The sequence below is a fragment of the Lytechinus variegatus genome, chromosome 11, assembly GCF_018143015.1.
Source record: "Lytechinus variegatus isolate NC3 chromosome 11, Lvar_3.0, whole genome shotgun sequence".
Classification (NCBI taxonomy): domain Eukaryota; kingdom Metazoa; phylum Echinodermata; class Echinoidea; order Temnopleuroida; family Toxopneustidae; genus Lytechinus; species Lytechinus variegatus.
In genome coordinates this window covers 16873416-16892129 of record NC_054750.1, presented here as the reverse complement: position 1 = coordinate 16892129, position 18714 = coordinate 16873416, and the positions used below count along the sequence as shown (strand labels likewise).

Below are 18714 nucleotides of genomic sequence, written 5' to 3'. Positions count from 1 at the left end.
CATTATGGCCAAAGTTCATTGACTTTTGACCTTGGTCATGTGACCTAAAATGAGCACAGGATGTTCAGTGATACTTGATTACTCTTATGTCCAAGTTTTATAAACTAGACCAACATACTTTCAAAGTTATGATGGTAATTCAACAAATACCCCCAATTCGGCCAAAGTTCATTGACCCTAAATGACCTTTGACCTTGATCATGTGACCTGAAACTTGCACAGGATGTTCGGTGATACTTGATTACTATTATGTCCAAGTTTCATGAATCAGATCAAAAAACTTTTAAAGTTATGATGGTAATTCAACAGATACCCCCAAATCGGCCAAAGTTCATTGACCCTAAATGACCTTTGACCTTGGTCATGTGACGTGAAACTCATGCAGGATGTTTGGTGATACTTGATTAACCTTATGTCCAAGTTTAATGAACTAGGTCCATATATTTTCTAAGTTATGATGACTTTTCAAAAACTTAACCTCAGGTTAAGATTTTGATGTTGATTCCCCCAACATGGTCTAAGTTCATTGACCCTAAATGACCTTTGACCTTGGTCATGTGACACAAAACTCTAATAGGATGTTCAGTAATACTTGATTAACCTTATGGCCAAGTTTCATGAACTAGGTCCATATACTTTCTAATTTATGATGTCATTTCAAAAACTTAACCTTAGGTTAAGATTTGATGTTGACGCCGCCGCCGTCGGAAAAGCGGCGCCTATAGTCTCACTCTGCTATGCAGGTGAGACAAAAATAAATATCACAAATTCATAATCATCATTGATTCTATCTTACCAAAATAATCAAGATTAACTCCGGAGGAGGCGAATTCCTCATCAGCGGACACCTCACAGTAGACCAGAGTTTCTCCATTAGTAATCGTGAACGTCACATTGTAGAACTGTCCATCAGTCTCGATGTCAGCGGAGTCTACCACAGGGCCAATGGCTGTACCAAGCCTGGCAGACATAGTCAAGGATGATATATTCTTTGGGGAATGGAACACACACATCACATCGAGAGGCTGGCCTCGGTTTACCTTCTTATATGACGAGTGCACAACACCTGAAGATTAAAAATAAATTGAAACCAAAATAAAAGCTCATCTGTGGAATTACATGTAACATTATCATTGTAACTATGTTAATTTTGTCTAGTGGGCTGCTGCATGAAACTTGCAATCAATCGCAAGTCAATTTTGGGTCTGAAAATCAATCATAAGCCTTGCAACTACCTGCGAATTTGCACTCAATTGCTGGTTTGCTTTTTGAAAAGGAAGTTGAGATTACTTTCCTAAAGTTATTATTGATTAATCAATTGCACATTTTCAATGAAAATTTTTCAATTACCTGTAACTGGAATTATTTTCTTTGAACATCCCGAAAATGTAAAAGTCATATCGCGATTGAGAAAATGAATCCCAACTACAAGCATGGGCCAGATGATTGACATGTGTCATGTACATGTGTCATGTTTCATGGTATTATGAGTTTGACTGTGTACCAATATAACATGCTACGTTTTGAAGAAGTCGATTGGTCAATAATTTACTATTGCCTTGCGACAAAAGTAAATGGTCCACAGCTATCTATTGCGATGCAAATATAAATATATATGTTTTTGCCTCATATCCCACCAAATTTTCACACAAAAATAAAGATAGCTGATTTATTGTCACAGCATGCCAAAAGATGTAACAAAAACAAAACCACACGGGTTGAGCAGAGAGGGATAATTAGCCACTAATATGTCCTATATCACCCTAGTAAATTCAAAATAGTCACCATAAATTAACATTGAGTTGAAAAAAAACATAAGAGAAAACATTTTTTGTCCCTAGTCTGAACAAGCCTATTTCAGAGTGAAGATGATATGTACCTGTTTGGCATGAAGGTCCTATCCATTCAGACTGACATCTTCCCGCACATACTCCTGTCATATTGTCACATGACTGGGCACCACCTTGACAATGGCAGGTCTTACTACAATCATCAAAACATCCTTCGTCTGAGAAAAAAAGACAAATAGAATTTTTCAATGTCGATTATGATTTTGCTGGGTGATAAACATTTTCCCATGAAATGAAAGACTTTTCACAATTTAAATCCAAACAAAAGTTCATTAATATGATGATGTAACTAGGTGACAAAAACTTTTAAAGGTATCCAACCGAGTGAGCAGAAGAGAAAAGCATTGTGGCCCAGTGGATCAGTCTGTCGGCTTCCCGCAAGGGACTTGGGTAATTCTTATAATCATTTTTTTTTGTTATGCCCTTTTTAATTTTCTGATCTTTTGAGTTTTACTAGAAATTTTGAAGTAATTTTTTTACATATTGAATCACCTAAGATTTTATTTTTCAATATTGAAAACAAAAAAATGATTGTAAAAATTACCCTAAGTCCCTTCTTGCTGGAAGCCGACGAGTCTCTGGACTTGGAAACAGAGGGTCATGGGTTCAAATCCCATCCATGCGTTGTCACACGGGATGTTGCAGTGAAGCTTATTTGCAATCAATTTTAAAAATCTGTACTGCATAAATACAACCCTTTACGCTATAGACATTGAAGTTATATGTATACTGGTCTATATGTTGCACAGAGTAGGATAGCAATCACTTTCAACTGATATATAAGACGAACAATCAACTCTGAAGCACTTTAACAGACTTGCAATTGGTTGCACAGTTTTTCCAATGCTCTTTACAATCATATACTTACATGACAGACAGTCGGCTAGTTGAACTTGATTGGATGCATACCCAGGCATACAGAGACCACCTGTACTATAGCAGATAGCAGTGACTCTATCACACGGACCATTATCCAAACAATGGCACAGGTCTGTGCAGTTCACGCCGTAGTAACCATCGGGACATGTTGGAGGAACTATCAAAGAGAATAATCATAGTAAATCAAAAATGAAGACGAAGAGGAAGAATACAAAGAAGAATGAGAACAAAATCAAGAACAAGGAAGATATGAAAAAAATAAGACAAGAAAGTGAATATAATGGAGAAGGCGAATCAGAAGGAGGAAGCGGAGTAGGAAAATAATTGAAGAGGAGAATTAGAAAGAGAAGGAGGGGGTGGAGGAGGAGGAGATAGATAAGAAGGATGAGGAAAGGAAGACAGCAGTAGAGGAGCATAAAGAGGAGAATATATAGGAGGAAGAAAAGGAGAAAGAGGAGAACAGAAAAACAGTCTTTTCTAACCATACTATCCATGAAAACATGTAGAAGAAACTACCAATAGAACATGTCATTATTATAGACTGAATTAATGACCCATTGGTTTAAGGATGAAGGCAAATCCAACCCAAAGAGAATATATCAGGGGGGAGAAAGAAATATCAGACAAGCAGTTTGGTGAATGTTTGAACAGGACTGCACAAAGAATCATAACATTATTGATTTTTATTTTTTAATTTTCAAAAAATTCTAATCATCATACCAAATGGGATTTCAAATTGGCAGAATTTGTGATGTGATTGTAATGTTCAGCAAGGATTGCTCTTCTGTTTGATGGCTAAAGAGAATGGCTAAACTGTTTTTTTTTACTCCAAAGTCCAAACTATGATTTTCTTGTAAACAGATCTAAACAATGCCCATTAATGGATATATGGGACGCTAAAACTGAGGCACATTGAAGGAGAGTTTAGGGTTACCTTGACAATTTGATCCTGACCATCCTTCTTGACACTGACCGTCCGAACACTGACCAGTAAACCTGTCACATGATGATATACAGTGACAGGTCTCACTACAACCAGCTCCATACGTATCAGCAGGACAAGCTAAGAGATAGAGGCCAAGAGACTGAGTTATATTCACTTCATCTAAAACCAAATGGTCAACTTACATGTAACTACTGGTAGGTGTTTCATAAAGCTGTTCGTAAAGTTACGCACGACCGGAACCTGTTCTTGGGTCATAACTCAATTACATAGGGATATCAGATAGCACAAGAAAGGATCACAAGTCGTGCATAAAGTCATTTGTATCTTACGAACAGCTTTATGAAACACCCACCTGGTCTTTGAGCTACTAATTGGTCAAACCCAGCTTCTGCTTCACACTCTGCGTCAAACGCTTCAGAATCACAGTATCCCATATTTTTTTTTTTCAATTCAATTTATATTTATTTCATTCTCGATAAAAACAATTATAAAGCAAGGTATGAGAAACAATATATTTACAAGCAAGAGTAAAAATGAAAATGAAATGGGGAACTGCATAAATAAAGCCAAGTGGCCTTGTGTAAGCGCAGTTCCCAAAACATTAATAACATGACATAAAATAGAGAAACAATAAGATAAAGAATTAAACAGGATATATAAACAACAAAAAAAACAGAAAAACAACATAAAAAGGTGTCAATCTACAAGAAAAAAATAACTATACATACTTAAGATATAGGAACTGCTTCAATCTTTTTTTGAATGACCTAACAGACTTGCTTTCAATTACATCTCGAGAGGTGGAGTTCCAAATTACAGGGAAATTATGTCTTACACATTTCAATACGTTATTAGTTTTAACTGGCCATAGGTGGAATGAATCTTAAAAACGAGTATTGTGATTATGTATCCGGTGATTAAGGGTAAACATTTTATGGATATTAAGAGGTAGTTTGTTCTGGAAATAAAAGAAACCAATTAATGCAATAGAAAAATAATACAAATCATAAATATTAAGAGACTTTATTTTTAGAAACAGTGGGGCAGAATGAGCTTGATGACAATGAAACAAAATACCAAAGAGTATTAATGAATTTTTTAGTATCCCCACCAGTGTTGTAGTGCCTTGATGCTCGGCCTTGGCCTTAAGGCGCCTTAAGGCCTATTTTTTCAAAGCCTTGGCCTTGAACATTCAAGCCTTGGCCTTGAGAGGGCCTTGGCCTTGAGGATTTTGAGCCTTGAAATTTCAAGGCATTTTCAAGGCATTTTCAAGGCTTTTTCAAGGCATTTTGTATTTTGTACTTTCATTTGTTTTATAAAAGTAATTATAAATGTTTCAATTGTTCTGTACATCTAATGACACTAAATACTACCAGTCAGCCGCAGCAGAAGCAGTAAGTGTACTTAGCAGTGCCATCAATTGCAATTATCATCACATAATTATGTAACAAAGAGAAATGATGAAAATTAATATTATTTATTGGTAATATGATGTAATCATGACTAATAAGGATAATGACAATATCAATAATAATTATGATTAGGATTATAGTCAGTGGCGTAATTACAGGGGGGGCATGGGGGCACGTGCCAACATGCCCCCCCCCCCTATCGGCTGACTAAAAAAAAAGGAGGAAAAGAGGGAGAAAGGAAGAGAAACGTAGTGGGAAAGAAGACATTAATGTTCATTATAATGTCATAATTATGTTATGTTACATTACATAAGAAACATTTTTTTCATATAAATGAAACATAATTGGCTCAGGGCATATATTATGTCTTCATTGTTCCTGGTGCTCCCATTGTCTGTTTACCGAGATATATAATCCTGTAATACTAAAACCTCCCGTTTTCAAGTCAATATACACCAAACTACCAAATATATTTCCTCGCACTTAGAGTTATTCTTTTACATGAACAATAGTATGCTTCTTTTTCATGAATACTTTAAGTGATTGTCCCATTTTAAGGTCTTAATATAAAACATTTCCTGTCTGTGCTTACGTTCGCAGTAGTGGATTGGTGAAAGATGTCTGCTCTCCATCAATTCCTAGAATGAGTCCTTAAAATGTCTCTTTTTCTGTTTTCTGATCTGAATATCAAAAATTTTCAGCTCGCGCTTCGCGCTCGCATCATTTGGTTAGTGAACTACGTAAGGTGTTCTTGAATTCCTACAAACAAGCCTTAAAATGCCACTCTTCAGGTCTGAATTTCCTAAATTTTCAGCTCGCGCTTTGCGCTCGCAAGATTTGATTAGTGAGATGGGTATGTTAATCATGATTACAAGTGCTTTATGTGCATGTTTAGATGTAATTCTAACAAAATCAGGAAGCGCTTATTGGCACTCCCATTAAATGACTATGGTGAGATGTGTATAATCTTAATAGATAAAAGATTCCTAAAATATAGTCCTTAAAATCTTCCTGTTTGGGGTCAATATTTACAAAAATTTCAGTTCGCGCTTCGCGCTCGCATTATTTAGCGAGACAGGTACGTATCATGATTACAAAAGATTGATTGTAATGTCCCTTTTTAGGTTTGAATATCAAAAATTTTAAGCTCGCGCTTCGCGCTCGCATTATTTGACTAGTGAGATACATGTCCGTTTATTGGCACTGTCCTTATAAAAATATCTCTATTAGGTCAGTATACCTGGCAACTGGGCGCACTTTGCGAGCTCACTAGGCAGTTCCAAGTTTTTGCTGGTGCCCCCCAATGTCGTGACCCACGGTACACCACTGATTATACTGATTTTATGACAGGAATAATTCTGACAGATCTGACTGCAATTTTGACAACAATTTTCATACTTTAAAAATAGCTTACTCTAAAGAATGATAACAAGGTTGATTTCTATTCCATTAGGTTTTCCTTGTATTATTTTCTTTGACCAACAAGAATGTTTTAAGTCTTAATGATATTCTGAAAAGATTCGGTAAACTTGAACACAAACTTCAATTTCGTCATTTCCAAATGGGCTATGGCATCAATGGCATGATGAGCCAAAAATTTTGAGGGGCCAAGCATGGCATACAGAGCAAAATTGTAGGTTTCAAAATCAACAAATTTTGGATTGTGCTTGCATAAATTATTGTTAAGTAAGGTTCGCATTCAATTTACACAAAAAAATGCTTAGAATGTCTAGTTTTTAGGTCGAAATATTACAAATTTTTGAGCTCGCGCTTTGCGCTCGCATTATTTAATTGGTAAGTTATGTATCCTATTTATGAGTCACTAAATGCAGTCCAGAACAGCTTCCTTTTCTGGTCAGTAAAAATTTCAGCTTGTGTTTTGTGCTCGCGTTAATTTGTTTAGTAAGATGCACACCTTTTTCATGATTACAAAAACAGCTCAAAATATTTAAATTTCATTTCTTATTACATCTTATTACAACATCTCGCAAGGATGCCCTTTAACAGTGATTAGCACCATAATTGACCCAAAATCAAGTTTTACAACTTCAAAATTGATTTTTTTTTCAAAACCACTTGCTCGCTATGCTTTCTATAGCGGGAAATTAAAGCCTAAATCAAAATATCTGTCTTATCAATTGGAAATCCCTTATAAAAGCTTTGCTGAACTGCACCAAAATTTTCATTTTGACTTATATTGTAAGTGCATTTTTTGCTTTGACCTCCCCCCCCAAAAAAAAAATTACATTCTGCCTCCCCTGTACCAGGTAGAGGAGAAAGACATATGTTGAGAATGGGCATGCCAGGATCAGATCACCTTGGTAATAATAATTATTGCAATGTGAATCGCCTAGAACAATAATTAAATGTTTTTATGTCTAAATCTACATGATCTATCATGAAATTATTTTCGTTTTAAATGTACAAGGGTCAAAAATTTTGCTCGCTCACACCTTTTATACATTGGTCCTGTGTGTCATGTATGCCGCCTAAGCATTGTTGTCTAATTTTTTTTTTCCATGTATTGTACAATTGAAATGCCTTGGCCTTGGCCTTGAGGTTTTCAGGCCTTGGCCTTGGCCTTGGGTTTCCATGCCTTGGCCTCAGCCTTGGTTATTGAAGCCTTGGCCTTGGGTATTAAAGCCTTGGCCTTGGCCTTGGCCTTGGCCTTGGCCTTGAAGGTTTGAGCCTTGACTACAACACTGATCCCCACTTTCAAGAAGCACCAGAAGTTCTATTTGTCATTGCATGTCATTTCATCTGCATGGTTTGATATGTTAATGTTATCCATCGATGTGTTCAATGCAACCTTTTTTTTTAAATGTTACATGTAATGACACATATGTGAATAGTGTTTCCTATTTACTCGTAGTATTATCATTATCACTTGATTCATTTTAATACTCACGTTGGTCACACTGGTTTCCGGTGAATCCCGCGAGGCAGTTGCACCCGTACGGATCAGGGAGACATACATGACTCCCTGAACACAAGGATAATGTATTCCCTACTCCACATGACTGACTACAGTCCCAACCAAACTGAGACTCGCCACATTCTGAAAATAAAGATAAGGAGACCAAACATACAGGCCCGAATTCACAAAGGTGGTTTTGAAAAACCCACGGTTGAGTCCATGGTTTATGCAGATTTCCTGTATAAATTTTACGCTTATTTTACCACGTATCGGGCGCGTGTATAAAAAATGTCCAATGCTGATGCGCGCTTATGTCACAGTGCGCCAAATTGACGCCTGTTACCATGGTTATATAGGCTATTTTATTCATGAGTCCACTGTTTGAAGAGTGGACTCATTATTCAAAACAGTGGACTCATTAATAAAATAGCGTGGATAACCACGGCAACAGGCGTCAATTTGGCACACTGTGGCAAAAGCGCGCATCAGCAGTGGACATTTTTCATCATACGCGGTAAAATAAGCGTAATTTATACAGGAAATCTGCATAAACCATGGACTCAACCGTGGGTTTTCAAAACCACCTTTGTGAATTTAGGCCATACAGTCAGGAAAATCATGTATATAAAAGTGAATTCTGCCACTGCTAAGTTGAACTAACTTTGGGTTTCTACTATAAACCTGTGAACTTGGAATTACATACTGCCATGAGCACACAAGATTGAATTTAGTAGTGAGAATAGATTGGTTAATGGCACTTGGGACATGGACATCTATGTGTAAGCACTTGCAGATTACAATTACCCTGGTCATCAGATTCAATCGATCATACCCACACATAATATATGCACATCCTCCACTCCCTAGGGAGTATTCCATCCAGTCACCGTGTGAGGCGCTCACAGTGCTGGACAAGCTACAGTAACGTTTACATCTTACCAGGTACCCATTTAGCACACCTGGGTGAAGGGTGGCAAATGTGGACTGATGCATTGCCAAAGGATTCTATGCATTGATGGGGTCACACAAATGACCAGTGGTAGTTGTTTGGTGCTCCCAGCAGCGAAAAATATTCAGAACTTGCCTCTTGCTCCAGTCCAGATTTTAACTTGAATGGCATCAGTTTAGACAAGAAGCTAAAAACAGCTAATGAAACTCTCAACTATACTGCTATTCCAGAGTATATATACATCTCCATATGGATAAGCCCAGGAGTGCAGGAAGAAGTGGGGACATTAGTCAAGATGTAACCACAGCCTTTAATTCAATATTGGGGGTTTGTTTTTCCTTCATTTCATAGTAACCTCTAGCTCTACTCTGTATTGGTCCATCAAATTCTGGAGGGCATATATATTCTCCTGTAACATCACATGTTCTTTACCTGTAAGACAAGTTGGTCCATTGAATCCTGGAGCACATTTACATTCCCTTCTGATATCACACAGCTTACTTCTTTATAGGCAGTTTCATCCATAAAATCCCAGGCACACACACACACAGATGCTTACCTGTACGACAGTTTGGTCCATCGAATCCCGGAGCACATATGCATTCTCCTGTGACATCACTGCATACACCTCCATTGTAGCAGTTTGGACACACCAAATTACACAATGGTGCGCTGTATAAACCAGCTGGACAGGCTGTGAAGAAAGCAGGAGAAAATAGAAATGGTAATATGATCACAGAAAGACAGTATAAGGCAAAGATAGGAGAGGTGGTGTGTACAAACTTGTGCCACAATGGGACTCAAAGGTCCGTATTCTGAAGTCAGGTTTAACTTAAACTCAGGTTTAAAGTTGTAGTTTAAGTATGGGAAGCCAAAAGTACCAAATTTTTCAACAAGTTGAACGTTTCTTGTGTTTACTGTGCTCTTTCCTGATTCATCGATGGTGAAGCCAATCATCTATTTATACTTCCTAGACAATTATGAATGATTTGAGAGCCCAGTGAGCTGAAGTATATCTCTACTGTTAGTGATTTATGTAACAATTGCCTGTCCATACTTAAACCACAACTTCAAACCTGAGTTTAAGTTAAACTTGCTATCAGAATACGGGCAAAACGAGTGCCACAGTGGGACTCAAACTTGGACCAAGCAGTGCACAGGTCACAGATTTATCTCCAACCTTTCTACAGAGTAAAATAAATGCAAATAATCTAAAAAAAATATATACTATTGTGTACCTCAGGGTATATTTTTTTTATTCCTACGGCTTTTTTTGCATTTGGCCAACTGTAGAATTTATGGGCTATTCCATTTAAAGGATTTCATTTTGTGTACCAACTACCAACTAGTACCAACTACAAGGTAAACTTCTGCAAAATATAATCATTTGGCTTTGTGAAGAATATTGATAAATCTGAATGTTTTTTATATTGATTGTCACAGATCTTGAGTCTACTCTAGAAAAGAGTCACCCCAAAAGCATTCCATTTGCGAAATTTGAGGGGTGATTTGGATTGTGATGAGGTCGAAATTGCCCTTTGGCCGCAAAATTTTTCTACGCTGGAGCAGCCCTGCCACATACCTCTGACAATAAGCTTGATGAGACTATATCTGAGTAATGCTCTCTGGCCTGTCTGAAACGTCCCATAATAATCAGCATCCTCCGGTCTAACATCTACAATGGTATAATCAACACCGCCCATCTGGACAGTCGAGAAGTCCGAAAAGCGTTGCCACTCTACAGTACTCTCATTAACACCTTCAAGATTCACTACTGAAAGTGTGATGTTATCTCCTATGTTGGCCATCACTGTTACCTTTCCACCAGATGGCTCAAAGGCTCCTGGTTATCAAAAGAAAGAAGATTAAGAATAAATAAAATATCATGGTCAAGATCTTACTTGAAAGAGAGTTTGGTCTATCTAATCATGGGATATGCATATCCATGGTTCTAATGCACTGAGGGTATGTTACATACAAGGTTTTAGGGACATTAAAGTGTTTCCTATAAGCCAACATTAATAATAACCATCAATCGCACATCCATTGGAATGACTTCTCAGAAATTAAGTTCAAAAGTAAAATTTCAATAAAACTTAAAGGACAAGTCCACCCCAACAAAAACTTGATTTGAACAAACAGAGAAAAATTCAACAAGCATAACACTGAAAATTTCATCAAAATCGGATGTAAAATAAGAAAGTTATGGCATTTTAAAGTTTCGCTTATTTTCAACAAAATAGTTATATGATTGAGCCAGTTACATCCAAATGGGAGAGTTGATGACATCACTCACTATTTCTTTTGTTTTTTAACACATGAAATATTTTTATTTTCTCCTCATTGTCATGTGAAATGAAGTTTCATTCCTCCCTGAACACGTGGAATTCCATTATTTTAACATTTTGTGCTTCAGGCAAAGAGGTCCTAATCGTCAAATTCGTAAAAATTGAAATATTGTATGATTCAAACAATAAAAAACAAAAGAAATAGTGAGTGACATCATCGACTCTTTCATTTGGATGTAACTGGCTCGTTCATATAACTATTTGTTGAAAATAAGCGAAACTTTGAAATGTCATAACTTTCTTATTTTACATCCGATTTTGATGAAATTTTCAGCATTGTGCTTGTCTGATATTTCTCTATTGATTCAAATCAACATTTTTTTGAGGTGGACTTGACCTTTAATATGAAACATGTTTTTATCATCACTTTCAGACTATAAGTACTGGGTTGAAATTTAAAATACAGATTCTTACTAATTTATTTTCATATGGTGACAATTAGATTTTAAACCTTGCACCACATGACACATGGTGCAGTGATCTATCCAAACTGACAAATCTTCTTTATAACAAACACCTTTAACCCTATCTAGGCCGGGGTATTTTGGGAGTTCCTATGGCCGGGGGGGCCTCCCAGGCCCCCCCCAAGATCTCAGCCGTCGACCGCGCGATCGCGCCTGGGACATAATCTACAAGATCGTATAGTAATTTATTTCATGCGAATTGTTATTAAGTGATTATGCTAATTTATGCGTAATTAGTATGCGAAATCATACTTTTTCCTCTAACTCCCAAAATAAAGCTCCAAATGTACTAATTTTTGGTATAGAAACTGTTTGTGGTGTCTTTAGCAAGTGTACATGAAAAAAATTGTGATATCAAATCGTTTTCTTATGTATTATATTGTTTTTTGCAATTTCTTATGTATTTCTTTGTTTTTTGACCTTTTGTTTTTTTCAATGAAATTTGTTGGGGACTCTTCTGTGATCATAAAAAGCATAAAATGGATACATTTAGATAAGCAAAACTAAAAATAATCATACATTTATGAATTTTGGTTAAAAACACAATTTGCATTGACTTTGTACACGAAATCACGTTTTTGAGCAATTTTCGGTCTGACATGCACTTACATAATGTTGCGTAATTTCGGAACCACATACCCGGGTGACGCAAAATTGGTCTCAAAAGTTGCGCAAGACTTGAAAGTAAAAAGTCAGCGAGCGGCGCGGTCAAAAAATTTCGCACGGCGAAAATATCGCGCGATTTGTTGAGGGGGGCCTCCGAGGCCCCCCCGGCCTAGATAGGGTTAAAGAAGGGCCTAGAGTCCACAAAGACCACTTTCTCATGAAGATCGCTTTTCTTGTAGGTTTCCAGTGATCTCACTTACTATTTGAAGCATGAATGATAATCGTTGTCTCTTCTCTATCACCAGCTGTTGCCTTTCCAAGAAAGGCTCCGACTGCATTACTACTTGTGCTTACAAAGTTGGATGTTGATTGATCATATATATAGTCCAATGTCGATACAGTCTCCAATGGTGGATTAACACCGAGTTTGACAGCTCGTAAGGCTGTGGAAGAGCCTGATCTTACAAGGAAGGCAAACCTTGCTACCTGACCAGCTCCATACGGTGTGGAAGTAACGCCAATAAAAGATACGCTTTCACCTAAAAATGAAAATCAATGGCTTATAATTACAAATGTGAATTTATAGTAATTGATTATTTATTCTTATTAGGAAGAGTATTAACAGGAATGATCAAAAGGTTAGTCAGTTTCACGGAGATAAATAGCTTTTTAAGATAATAAATAGCTAATTTTTTAGAGATTTTTACAGGCATAAAACAAACACTTCAATAAAGTCTTTGTCAAAATAAAGAGAGAACAATCTCAAAGTACTTTCCGACTGAACAGTAAATACAATTCAAGAGACACCAATTATGTGAGGCTTGATAAGAAATGTAATAATGATAAAAAAGTTTATCCATAACGTGATTTTTTACATACTGTTTATATACTTTTGTGTCCCGGTATATGAAACAAAACGCCTGAGAATGTATTTTTAATGTTGAAATGAAATTCGAAATTATTGGAAAAGTACCACTAGAAACATCAATGAAATAATAAAAAATTAATGAGAATAGGGTGAAGATAATCACATTATTGTATCTTTAATTCACAGGCCCTGTCACTGTCAGACAACGGTGACAATCTATAATTACAAGTATGCCTGGGAGTAAACATCAATTGATCGAATGGTTCAAATGGCTTGCTGCCGATCATCGCTAATCGATTTTTATAAGCAAAATTCACACTGTTCAAATGTTCGGCAGATCCTGATTAGACACTTGGGATAACTCGAATACTCAAGTAATAGTAACAAAATGAGAAGATAACAATGATAACAATTGTTTTTTAACACTTGATACAGGTTTAGAAATGATGTTACCGATGTAATTTGTCAAAAATGAACAATGATTGTATTAGCTTCACAGTCAACACCAACCTGAAAGAGGTCTGAAAATTTTAATCCCACCCGGTCTTGCATTCCCTCAATGGTTGCATGTCTGTGTTCTTAAAACAGAAAGTACACACACACTCAAAACTACCTGACTTGAGCTGATATGTGATTGGACATTCGATGGCCAATTAAATTTTTTGGAGAAAAAGAAAATGCCACGTGCGTTGATCCAATTAAGGTCGTGACTTCCGAAACAAATTGACCCCTCCCCCATCTGACTGTGTGTTGGTGTGAGAGAGACAGAGAGAGAGAAAGAAAGAAAGATAGCGGTGGGAGCAAAGATTCTTTTCATGTTGCAAAACAACTCAATCTCTTTAAATTGCCAGCCCGGCCCCTCCCCCACTCACACAATAAAAAAAACATTCCAACTTGTGCCATCACCTAATCACAGATGTCGCTAGTCTCCCAAAATAGACCCAGTTGTATGTTCAAATGATGAAAAATTGTAATTTTGAGAGGTACTTCAAATGAAAAATATTGTGCAAAATATTATTCACATCATGGGCAGTGCCACAGGCGGGGGTTGGGGCATGGTGTGGGCAATGGATGAAATTTTTCATTGAGTAAAAGGCACCACGTGCGTGTACGTCTGTCTGTCTCTAAGAATACTTCATGAATGAGTTGTTTACAGAGATGTAAATTAGACCAAAGATTAGGATGATTCATTCACATGACATTCTTCCCAGGCCCGATTACAAGTACTCTGAAAATTTGAGCCATTGAAGCGACCCCACAGTGATATTTTTCATCTCTCTTTTCAACAGAGCTCGCCTTGGGTGCAGAGTTCCTGACATATAAAACTGTCACCCGTAATTGAATAAATAAACACCAGTTAGTAGAATGGTGACAAAGTCCACAATAATGCCTTTAACATGAAAAGGGGCCCCATATAGACATGATAGAATGCACATTTTCTACATCTAGATTAGTATCTGCCAATCAAATTGAATGATTTCATTTACTGCTATAAACTATTATTGCACATTGTTTAATGTAACAAGTTTCATTAAACAAGGGCCAGATCAGGGAAGTCTAGACAACTGCTACGCCAAATCGAAATAAGTTACCGTACTCATAGGCTACTTTGGCATTTTACCATTTTTTTTTCAGAGTAACTTTACAATTAATCCAATGTAATAATCGAGAATAGGAGATCATGGATGGATATTAACTGTATTGTTAGAACGAGGCAACACACATACAAGTCATTATTATCACATGACATTGGATTCTAGAGGTAAGCCGCCATTTCTAACGAACACTTAACAGTAACAAATAAGGCCCTAGACCTAAGTTAGCTGGAAAGTAGCGTTACACGAAATGCAACTTGTGGGACCGTGCTATAGAATTCGAGACGATGACTCGGGATGTCACATTTTCAGTGGCTGAATATCAATTAACGCGATGATTTCAACCGAATTCTATTAATACCTTAAGCGAGTCACGTAGATTTACACTTATCTATAAGGTTTACCTGGTATAAAGAATATGATAATGCTCAAAATCAGTAAATATATCACCCGGAAATGGTGGACCAGCATCTCCATCGTGAATTCACTCTCTCTCTCAGTCTGTACAAGGAGCTTCCTTGGTCTGTAATTCTGTATTCAACTCTTGTCTCTTGTTTCCATCCACGAGACCTTTTTGATGACCTCGTCTAAATGAAGAGATTTGAAGTCAAATAAACATATAATCCTTAAATGTACATTTTGAACAATTTAATATCAAAAGTTCAAGTTGTTTAGGTTAAAAGCATTATCATAGTCCATTGCATGAAAGTATAATGTTCTGCAAAAGGATCAAAGGTTATGGAAGCACTTTCAAAATATGAAACTGTACAATCGGGTTATACCGGTATAGAGACTTCGAGGTTTGTGTCTAAAGAGAAAATTGCACTTTTGAAGAAGCTGTCGAATAAATAAAAGAAATGCTTACCGGTATTCGGGCATTATGTGGATTAAAAATGATGAGGGATTGAGGGGCACATAGGGATGTGGCAGAATTTCCCGGCAGAATTTCCAGAACGCCGAAAGTGAGCAAAACGATGATAATATTTAATGAAAATCTAACTTTGCGAGTTTAATTTATTCAGATATTATATTATCAAATATAATTACGTTTTCCTTCGATCATTATTTTTTGTTTATTCTCTTCTCTTAAAGGACTGATTGATGAATAAAGGCGGCCGGGGCTCATGGGGCCAGCATGGCCCCAAAAAGTTTGATGAGAGTCATCAAGGGAAAGAAGTTTTCAGTTGTAAAAGGAAAGAAATTTAAAGGACAAATGGTAAGATGTGATGTTATTTTCTACGGTATTTTAGTGTCAAAATCTATCACAAATATTAAAACATCATTTTAAAAGGGTATGTTAAAACTTTTACTCGCTAGCTTTGGTCGCTCAGGAAGCTATATGTTGTGCCCCTTCATTTGTTTATGTCCGGCTCTTCGTTGGAACAATTAGACTGTGACGTTGGAAGGGTATGAGCCCAAGTCTCAAGCTGAATAATCGCTCTCGACTGCTGCTGCGCATGTGGAGTCGAATGCCCCTTGTTGGCAAGCTGAAAGCCAGGATAATTTATTTTTCATTATCAAGAAATTTGTTATGATGTGTTTACAATGTAGATGTAAGGGTGCGAGGTAAATCATCGATATAAAGTATAGTTTTAGCACAAATACAGATCAGGCCTAGTATGATTCATCTCGGTTGGGGATCCATTTTGAATGACGATCCTATAGTTACGTAACAGAATCACTTTTGTTGTAGACCGCACATTATACCAGGAAATGAATATTGGTTCTTTTATCGAACGGTCCTAGCAATATACATATAAGCAGAACCAAGTAATGATTACACGGTGACTAACCCTAAATCTATCTAAATTTCTCTACAGTGCGTCAAAAAAAAAACTATACACCCGCTGCCATATCAAAAATATATCACTTTGGGGGAATGGAAGCCAATAAAGTCAACTTTCAAATGACACCAAAAAGTTGGAAAACTAATTTCATGTTTGAGCGAGCAATAACTTACCACAAAAGGTAATGAACCATTAGGCTGGGCTGGAATTAGCCTTCCAATTTCTGTCTGTTTCAGAGGCAAATTCTTTGGATCTTGCAAAGTTAAGTGTGTTGTGAAAATGAATGATCAATCGTGACTAGTCTTGGTTGTTTAAGCAAATTTTATAAATTATTAAATTGAACTTTAATGCATGAGTGAACACAATTGGGGGAAGCATTTTAACTTTATCATGTGGATCTCAGTCATATGTAATTCATGGGAGTCGGAAGAATAGGGGGTGGAATATAGGACTTAGGTAGGAGAAGTATAGGTTGATGGAATAATAGGGTCAACAGAGCATTTATAGCTTCCCCTCCCGGCCCTCCCTCTCTTCCTCCCCTCCTGTTAAGAGACTGATTGCTATTACAATCATGTACGCATGAATTCCAGATCGTGCAGAATGTTGATTTGATGATGAATTCAGAAAATTGGCCGGGGCATCAACTTCAATAAATCAACTCAATCAATGTGCAATGTATGGCAATCAGATATGATTAATCAAACATTCATTTTTTTCAACAGATCATAATCATAATTAGTCAATTCTTGGTAATCATTCAATGGAAAAAAATGACCTCCAGCCAACGAACACTTGGCAGTGAGTTCTGAATAGGCTACCATCCAGGAAGTGAGACAGAAAGATATGGGCGGCCATAAGTGCCAAAATTACCGATTTGAGAAATATATATGTACCGTTGAAAATAAACTAAAATGCAGAAATATATCTAAAAATAAAGAAATTTTTAAAATAATTAAGATAACAAAAAAATAGAAATTCACAGAATCAAACATTAGTGCAGAAATAAGGACAAACACAAAAACAAAACAATCGCAAAGAATAATAAATGATAAAAAAATACGTAGATAACCATATAATTGAACACAATCACAGAAATATAGGTTCATGCAGGAATAGAGAAAGACTGAGAAATGTAAAGACATTCATAGAATTAAATACAACTTCAGAAATATAGACAACCGCAGAATTGAAGAGAACTACAGGAATAATAGAGACGTCAGAAATAAAGACATTTTCAAAAATATAGACAGCCAGAGAATTGTAGACAACCTAATAAATATAGACAATCTCAGAATTTAAGAAAACTTCAGAAACATAAACAACAGAAATATAGACAACCTCAGAACACAAAAACTTCAGAAACATAAACAACAACAGAAATAGAGGCAACCTCAGAAATACAGACAACCGCAAAATTAAATAGTCCATCGCAAATAGCGCTACCTCGTCGAAAATAGAGACTGCAGAAATTCTGGAGAGCACAGAAATTCTGTAGAGCTGAGAAATAAAAGTACAGCACGTCAAACATACTGGAAATGAGAGGGCAATAGAGGGCGTACTACCACCACGCACGTGTATGATGCATGCATGCGACGAGTGCGATCGAGCATGTGATGTGCTATGGTTTTCATCGTTACCGGTATTTTGTATTACATTATCCCACTTGTTTTGGGATTTAATTTCAACCTCTATGGTTGATTACGTTTGTTGGGCCTGAACTTGGTAAAGAGGACTTCGTGAAACAGCGGACAAGTAGCTCACTATCTCCGATTCAGTCAAGAAGTTAGACTTATAACGGTGTTGAGAAACGGGCCCCATGATGTCTAATCTACGATGACCGGCGTGAAGTTGGTTGGATATTCGATATTCAAACTGTGAAGTTGGTTGGATATTCAGGTTCGATATTCAAACGCGTGTGAAGTTGGACAGATATTCAATATTCGATATTAAAAAATTAGGGGTTTTGAAAGCTAGCTAGGGGGTTTAAAAGGTGGAACACGTCTCGGGCAACCATAAAATAGCTGGCTTGCCCTAATACGAGGATTTTTTAGGGGACAAAAGTCAGTGAATAAAAGGGTTGGAAATTTCTAATT

At 36.7% G+C, this 18714-nt stretch overlaps 1 protein-coding gene across 1 annotated transcript in view; it reads right to left on the bottom strand.

The window, feature by feature from the left end:
• Positions 1 to 15357, bottom strand: part of LOC121423626 (receptor-type tyrosine-protein phosphatase T-like) — a 54202-nt gene extending 38845 nt beyond the window's left edge. Inside the window, exons 1-9 of the mRNA XM_041619018.1 lie at positions 15239 to 15357; positions 12632 to 12910; positions 10536 to 10796; positions 9513 to 9647; positions 7996 to 8145; positions 3664 to 3792; positions 2719 to 2886; positions 1880 to 2008; positions 797 to 1066 (exon numbers count right to left, since the gene is read on the bottom strand). Of these exons, the coding sequence (XP_041474952.1) occupies positions 797 to 1066; positions 1880 to 2008; positions 2719 to 2886; positions 3664 to 3792; positions 7996 to 8145; positions 9513 to 9647; positions 10536 to 10796; positions 12632 to 12910; positions 15239 to 15311 (1594 nt within the window). The 5' untranslated portion in view covers positions 15312 to 15357. The remainder of the gene's footprint in view (positions 1 to 796; positions 1067 to 1879; positions 2009 to 2718; positions 2887 to 3663; positions 3793 to 7995; positions 8146 to 9512; positions 9648 to 10535; positions 10797 to 12631; positions 12911 to 15238) is intronic.
• Between the last annotated feature and the right edge of the window lie 3357 nt (positions 15358 to 18714).